The sequence below is a fragment of the Panulirus ornatus genome, chromosome 16 (genome assembly GCF_036320965.1).
Source record: "Panulirus ornatus isolate Po-2019 chromosome 16, ASM3632096v1, whole genome shotgun sequence".
NCBI lineage: Eukaryota > Metazoa > Arthropoda > Malacostraca > Decapoda > Palinuridae > Panulirus > Panulirus ornatus.
In genome coordinates, this window is record NC_092239.1 from 39,751,526 (window position 1) to 39,760,186 (window position 8,661).

At 41.3% G+C, this 8,661-nt stretch overlaps 1 protein-coding gene across 7 annotated transcripts in view; it reads right to left on the bottom strand.

Annotated features, from left to right (window-relative positions):
• Positions 1–8,661, bottom strand: part of LOC139754262 (ATP synthase subunit s, mitochondrial) — a 35,795-nt gene that overhangs the window by 17,828 nt on the left and 9,306 nt on the right. For 3 of the 7 annotated variants that reach the window (XM_071671619.1, XM_071671613.1, XM_071671618.1), the window contains exon 2: positions 1,939–2,045. In XM_071671619.1, coding sequence (XP_071527720.1) covers positions 1,939–2,040 — 102 coding nt within the window. In that variant the 5' untranslated portion in view covers positions 2,041–2,045. Of the gene's footprint in view, positions 1–1,938; positions 2,046–5,073; positions 5,502–8,661 lie in introns of those variants that run through there. The other 4 variants (XM_071671620.1, XM_071671615.1, XM_071671617.1 and 1 more) reach the window with 4 other exon arrangements.

Consider the following 8,661-nt stretch of genomic DNA (forward strand, 5'->3'; position numbering starts at 1 on the left):
ATTACCCTTTCCAATCTGCCCACATGCCACATACATCTCTTGCACATGCCATCACTGCTTCCCTAAATACCTCCCAGTCCTCACCCACTCACCTATTTCCTATGCTCTTACCTTTAGCCATTCTACACTCAATCTCTCCTAGTATTTCTTTACAAAAGTCTCCTTTCCAAGCTCACTTACTCTCACCACCTTTCCAAGCTCACTTACTCTCACCACTCTCTTCTCCCTGACATTTTTGCCATTTTCAAAAACTCTACAAATCTTCACCCTCACCTCCACAAGATAGTGATCAGACATCGCATCAACTGCCCCTCTTAGCATTTTACATCAAAAAGTCTCTCTTTTACATGCCTATCAATTAATATGTAATCTGATAATGGCCGTTGACCATCTCTCCTACTCACGTGTGTGTACTTGTGAATATCTCTCTTTTTAAACCAGGTATTTCCATTCACAAGTCTTCTCTCAGCACACAACTCCACAAGCTCTATATATCCATTCATTACAGTGCACCAATTATACCCTCAACTGCCACATTACTTACCTTAGCACTTAAATCACCCATCACTAATACCTAGTCTCATGTGCCAAAACTACTAACACACTCACTCAGCTGCTCCCAGAATACTTGCTTCTCATGATCATTCCTCTCATGGCCAGGTGCATATGCATCAATATTCATCCATTTTTTGCCATCCACTTTCAGTTTTACCCACATCAATCTAGAAGTTACTTTCTTATACTCTACCTCACACTCCCACAACTCCTGCTTTACTATTTTACTCCTAAAACATTTCCAAACCATTCCTCCCCTTTACCCTTGAGCTTTGTTTCATTCTGAGGTAGAACATCCAGGTTTCTTTCCTCAAATATACTACCTATCTCTCCTCTCTTTTCATCCTGGTTACATTCACATGTATTCAGACACCCCATCCAGGATGATGATCACTTCCAGCTTGACTCCATTTTGTTTCTTCTTTTAGAAATTGAAATACAAAAAGGGGAGGGTTTCCAGCCCCCAACTCCCATCCCCTATAGTTGCCTTCAACGACATGCAAGAAATGTGTGTGTATGTGCATGTGAATGGATGTCTTTCTTTGTCTGTTTCCTGATTCCTTCATCTCAGATTACACCCAAAACAAGAGACATCACAATAGACGTCAGTGATAATGAGAATAGTGTCATTGGAGAAGATGCCAGAAATTGAAGGCATTTTATGGAATTCTTGGTATTGCAAGAAATCACTGGTCTCACTTTGTCATATATCATTGGGAGAAGCTTGAACAGCTGAATATTCTGTCTAATCACTGCAGAAGACAATCATATAAGAATATCCACAAGCTGTGAATGATTGTTGTGGAGCACATACACTAACTCTAGTGGAAGATGATGCAGCAAAATCTTAAGCAGATGCCATTGATTATTCAAGATATGTACAGAAGCCCTATAATTTTTTCAGCAGCAGCACAGCAATAGGCCATTTTAAACACACATCTTATTGTAACTATGAAGTCCTGGACTGAAACATGTTCAGTAGAGTGTATAGCACTGAGGCTTTCAGAATTCAGGCTAGTCAAGTAAGGGAGGCATTGTTGGAGATGAGACTATAATCCACTGAAGCTGTTATAAAACAGAAGTTCAAGATGTGACAGAACAGTTGGATTCTACCTTTTTTTACTTGCTCAGGTCTGGTATATATCTTGATCAACATCAATTACTAAAGGATAAGAAGCCATGAGTCTGGGCTATAGTAACACATAATACCACACAGCAAAAAGTTATTTCAAATGTCATCTATTCCTAAAACATCCTAGTTTTCTTCACAAATATAAGTTATTAGTACGAACAAATTGAAATTGGTTGATGTTTACATGCTACAGTATTTAGTAACTTACTAATGAAAGCAAAAATTAAAAACTTTTGATCACTGTATCATACCTTATTATAGAATCCTGCCTTTTTTGGCCATGGAGCAGTGAATGGTTGGCAATATCTAATATACCTTGCCATCACAGATCTGACCCCTATCTGATGATACATCACTACTGGAAATAAAAAGAACAGGTTTTAAAGGGAGATTAACAAAACGGTCTTACATAAAGGGATCAGTATGCACTATTTTGGGGGTAGAGGGGAGCCTGGGAGGTGAGTTGGTTGTTGTTTGTCAATAACACAGCATTGGTGACAGATCTGAGAAGGAACCCAAAGTTTATGTCTGCGTCTGGTAGAGTATGTAAAAGGAGGACGTTGAGAGTAAATGTTATTAAAATCAAGGTTATTGATTCAAACACTACAGACAATCGAGTCAGGTGAAGTGGGTTGTCAACTTGAATGAAGAAAATCTGAGAGAAGTGAAATCTTTAGATATCATGGAATGGACACAGCAGAAAATGGAACCATGGAAGCTGAGGTAAGTCAAAGACTGGGGGGGGGGGGGGGGGGGGGGGGGGGGGGGGGGGGGGGTTGAAGTCCTGGGAGCATTGAAGAATGCATGGAAAGAGCATCACCATCTGGGAGAGTGAAGATAGGTATGGCAGAAGGTATAGTAAATCTGAAGGTGTTGTAAGGATGTCAGGCATGGTGGAAGGTGAATGCAATGGAAATGAAATGTTTGAGGAGGGAACAAGGAGAAGTGGGAGACCAAACTGGAGGTGGAAGGATGGAGTGAAAAAGATTTTGAGTGATCGGGGCTGAACATACAGGAAGGTGAGAGGTGTGCAAGGAATAGAGTGAATTGGAATGATGTGGTATACCAGGGTCGACGTGCTATCAATGGACTGAACCAGGGAATGTGAAGCTTCTGGGGTAAACCGTGGAAAGGTCTGTAGGGCCTGGATGTGGAGAGGAAGCTGTGGTTTCGGTACAATACACATGACAGCTAGAGACTGAGTGTGAATGATTGTGGCCTTTTTTTTGTCTGTTTTCCTGACGCTACCTCACTGGAGCAGGGGGAGGGTTGGTATGTCTGACTGTGGTTGGTTTATCAGGTTTGAACCACACGGTGAATGTTGTAAAGCTCAAATTTATGTACACAGTTTCATTTGATTCATGGAACATGCCACACTATGGCATTTCAGCTAACAGTCACAATGGAAACCTCACAGGCAACAGCATTAGTGATATTGCCCTGGAGCTTGGTGTTCATCAAAACACAGCAGCACAGTAGATTCGAAAACACGTCAAAACAGGTGCTAAAGACAAGATGTATCGGGTCAGTTGGCCACAGTGAAACGCTCAGGATGATAACCAGATTAATTATGTGTTGTAAACATCATATATGTAATCTAATGTGTTATTACTCTAAATATGGTTACTTGGGGGGGTATAATGGTGAATTATGTTGTTCAGGATACTTTATATAGATTATATGTTTGCACCCTCCTGACATCAAGGCTACCAATGTGTAACATGTCAAACAAATTTCTCAGTATCCATTGAACCATGTGTTATAATGTTTCAAACATACTGTGCACTGATACTTTCCATACTGAGCATACATTTCTGGTAACTGGGCCCATTGAGAGTTCTTTACCCTCTCTGTCTAGTTCAACCAGAAGACTACTAATAGCTCTGTTGACCCAACCTCATTGTCTGGTTCAAGGTACATAAGATTCTAATATTTCTAATGAAGGGTTAAGAAACTAAATTCAACACAAATATGCCTATGTGGGACAATTTCGACATGAAGCTGTATGTATTTATGTTTTGTATTGTGTGATGGTTGATCGTGTAATGAATAACAGTGTAAGAGTGTATGGTAGCAAGTTCAGTGACTGAGAGGGATGAACCATGTGTCCTGAAATGTTGTGGACACATGGAAAGAATGAGGGAAGGGAAATTGACAAAAATGACATGTGCAACAGAAGTGGAGATAACTAAGCTGGAGATGGAAGGATAGATAAAAAGGAATTCAAACAATTACAGACCACTGGGTCCTTTCCACAGAAAGATGTAATGAATGACTGGGGCCTTAACATGCAAGAGGGTAAGAGGTGTACAAGGGACGGAGTGAAATGGAGCCATGTGATAAATAGTGAATGATATGCTGTCAATGTACTAAATCACAGCACATGAAGTCGACAACAGGGGAAACCACAAGAGGGTCTGTGAGGCTTGCTGTACACAGGGGACTCTGGTTTCAGTACAATAAATAAGACAGCCAAAGTAGATATGAGCAAATGAGACAATTTTTCATGTACCCTAAGCAGTGTCTCAAAACACAGAAAAATAGAACTACTATAATGAAAACACATACTGCTACTATATTTCTTGATACTTGTTGTGGATTCTATAAAAGGTGCTCCTGATTCAAAAGTGTATTACCTACTTTCACATTAATCATCCCCAAAAAGTCCCATGAAACATAAAACCATGAAAATATGCAATATCATTCAATCAAATTTTCAAATTCTTTTCCTTTGACTGTTAGTGCATACTTTAAACACAAAACTAGACTGAACAAAAATCACTCAACATCCCAAGCTAACAACAATGCAGAATTAGTTTTATATTACAGTAATACAGGGAGTGCATATTCTATATTCACTAACAAAAACCATATATAATACATACTTGAATACATTCTATTTCACAGTTTCCCTATCTTCATTATTGGGTATTAACAAGAAAGATAAGATAGTATTCATAACTTTAATCATAATCTTTATTACTAATCGAAAAGATAACTATTTCTAAGTTTGGCCGTTCATTAGCCTTGTATGATGCATGACATCTCATGACATCTGTAAAGCGATAACCTTTTTATCTCCCGTAATTTCCTTTCTGCTTCAGATCCCTGCCCACTCGTAGGGAACTTATTTGTGTGAATTATGTATGATCAGCGACTTAGTAGATTAACTGCAAGGAATCTAATGACGATAATTCTTTTGTAATTCTCTTAAATAAATAGAGAAGCAGCCTGAAACGAATATTATCAACCTCTCACAGCCATAGCAAAAAGCACCTCGTTCTTACTACCATCTTATCCCCTGCACCATTTTATCAAATTTCCCTTATACAACTGGATGTCATCGCTTCATTCTACAAAATATAAGTAAGAGATTGCTAACTTACCATTATATTTTGCCCAGATCCTAAACCAACTATTATGAACACTATATAAATTCTCCAATTCACTTTTCAATGTTCAGGACAGTCAGGATGCCGTGTGCTTGGCTTTGTTTACTTCTGCCAGCTGGTGACTTACTACGATACGTGCGGTGTCCTGTCGGACTCGGTCGCACGTGCCAGGGAGCAGGCCACTACTAGTGTACGAAGCCAGGGGACAACTGTACAGTGGAAGACCAGGGAACAATTGGTGAGGGAGGCAAGACGACAACTGATGTAGGAAGCCAGGCTAAAACCGGTGTGGGAGGCCAGGCCACAAATGGTGCCAGGAGGGAGGGGTTACAATTGATGTGGGAGGCCAGGCAACAACTGGTGTGGGAGGCCAGGTCACAACTGGTGAGGCCATGTCACAACTGGTTAGGCCAGGTCACAACTGTTGTGGGAGGAAAGACAACAACTGGTTTGGGAGGCCGTGCAATAACTGGTGTGAAAGACCAGACCACAATTGGTGTAGGAAGCATGGCCACTGCTGGTCTAAAACAGGCCTTCACTGTTTTAGGAGGCCAGGCCATAACTGGTGAGGGAGGCCAGGGAACAACTGGAGCAGGAGGCTAGGCCACAACTGGTACGGGATGATCCCTCTCTACTCATACATAACATTCTCCCTCTCCAAGCACACATAGCACACTCTCCCTCTCCATGCACATATAACGCACTCTACCTCGCACACATAACACAATCTCCTTCTGCAAGCACGCATAACACACACTCCCTCTCCTCGCACACACACAATCTCCCGCTCCACGCACGCATAACACACTCTCCCACTCCTCACACATATAAACTCTCCCTCTCCCCGCACACATAGCACACTCTCCCTCTCCAAGCACTCATAACACACTCTACCTCGCACATATAACACAAATCTCCCTCTATATGCACAGAGAACACAATCTCCCTCTCTACGTACACATAACACAATCTCCCTCTCCATGCACACATAGCACAATATCCCTCTCCACGCACTCATAACACAACCACCATCTCCACGAACACATAAACTCAACCTCCTCACACATAACATTATCTCCCTCTCCATGCACACATAAAATCCTCTCACTTTCCATGCACACGTAAACACTGTCCCTCTCCATTGCACACAGAACCCAATCTTCCTCTCCTCACAAACAGAACACACTCTCCCTCACCACGCACACACAACACCCTCTCCACGATAACATAACAAGCTCTCCCTCTCCATGCACACATAACACACTCTCCCTCTCGACGCACACAGAACACTCCCTCTCAACTTATAAGCAAGACACTCTCATTCTCCAAGCACACAAATAATCGCAAGGAGTTTTACAGGAGACATTGCAAGGCCGCCTTGGACAGCACATTTCCATGGGTCCTATGTAGGTATGGAAGTTTCAAACCCCACTTGTTACCCCTCCACTTTTGAACTCTGGTACACATGTACCATAACCATAACTTTAATTACTTCCGACTCAATAGTAAAACCACTTTTATTTGCAATGAAAATACGGCGTCCATAGTCAGACAGCACAGTATCTTGAACGCGTGTTTCCTATTGGTTGGAGAAAAATATGCCAAGTTTTTTCCAAATGGACGAACTAAGCATATTCAGGATTATCATGAGAGATAAACAGATATATGATTGAACCTGGCTTTCCGAATTTGTTCTACATATTAAACTTCCATGAATATATTGGCTAAAAATTCATGCGTATACAGAATATGACATTTCATGATCTTCACAGATAAGAAAAACCTGAAATAAATTAATATTTATCGTACATTCATATAACACGGTATATATTTAATATCTAAGCAAGGTAGCGCCAGAAAACAGACGAAGAATGTCCCACACACACACACACACACACGCACATATATATATATATATATATATATATATATATATATATATATATATATATATATATATATATATATTATCCCTGGGGATAGGGGGATTAAGAATACTTGTCACGTATTCCCTGCGTGTCGTAGAAGGCGACTAAGAGGGGAGGGTGCGGGGGGCTGGAAATCCTCCCCTCTCGTTTTTTTTTTAATTTTCCAAAAGAAGGAACAGAGTGGGGCCACGTGAGGATATTCCAAAAAAGGCCCAGTCCTCTGTTCTTAACGCTACCTCGCTAACGCGGGAAATGGCGAATAGTTTAAAACAAAAGAAAAAAAATACCTCTGTGGAAGGTATTAAGAATATATGGTGTGGGAGGAAAGTTGTTAGAAGCAGTGAAAAGTTTTTATCGAGGATGTAAGGCATGTGTACGTGTAGGAAGAGAGGAAAGTGATTGGTTCTCAGTGAATGTAGGTTTGCGGCAGGGGTGTGTGATGTCTCCATGGTTGTTTAATTTGTTTATGGATGGGGTTGTTAGGGAGGTAAATGCAAGAGTTTTGGAAAGAGGGGCAAGTATGAAGTCTGTTGGGGATGAGAGAGCTTGGGAAGTGAGTCAGTTGTTGTTCGATGATGATACAGCGCTGGTGGCTGATTCATGTGAGAAACTGCAGAAGCTGGTGACTGAGTTTGGTAAAGTGTGTGGAAGAAGAAAGTTAAGAGTAAATGTGAATAAGAGCAAGGTTATTAGGTACAGTAGGGTTGAGGGTCAAGTCAATTGGGAGGTGAGTTTGAATGGAGAAAATCTGGAGGAAGTGAAGTGTTTTAGATATCTGGGAGTGGATCTGGCAGCGGATGGAACCATGGAAGCGGAAGTGGATCATAGGGTGGGGGAGGGGGCGAAAATTCTGGGAGCCTTGAAGAATGTGTGGAAGTCGAGAACATTATCTCGGAAAGCAAAAATGGGTATGTTTGAAGGAATAGTGGTTCCAACAATGTTGTATGGTTGCGAGGCGTGGGCTATGGATAGAGTTGTGCGCAGGAGGATGGATGTGCTGGAAATGAGATGTTTGAGGACAATGTGTGGTGTGAGGTGGTTTGATCGAGTGAGTAACGTAAGGGTAAGAGAGATGTGTGGAAATAAAAAGAGCGTGGTTGAGAGAGCAGAAGAGGGTGTTTTGAAGTGGTTTGGGCACATGGAGAGAATGAGTGAGGAAAGATTGACCAAGAGGATATATGTGTCGGAGGTGGAGGGAACGAGGAGAAGAGGGAGACCAAATTGGAGGTGGAAAGATGGAGTGAAAAAGATTTTGTGTGATCGGGGCCTGAACATGCAGGAGGGTGAAAGGAGGGCAAGGAATAGAGTGAATTGGAGCGATGTGGTATACCGGGGTTGACGTGCTGTCAGTGGATTGAATCAAGGCATGTGAAGCGTGTGGGGTAAACCATGAAAAGCTGTGTAGGTATGTATATTTGCGTGTGTGGACGTATGTATATACATGTGTATGGGGGGGGGGCCATTTCTTTCGTCTGTTTCCTTGCGCTACCTCGCAAACGCGGGAGACAGCGACAAAGTATAATAAAAAAATATATATATATATATATATATATATATATATATATATATATATATATATATATATATATATACACCAAATGGCGTCCTAGCTTCGTCTCTTCGATGTATATCAAATGACATATTTCTCTCTTGT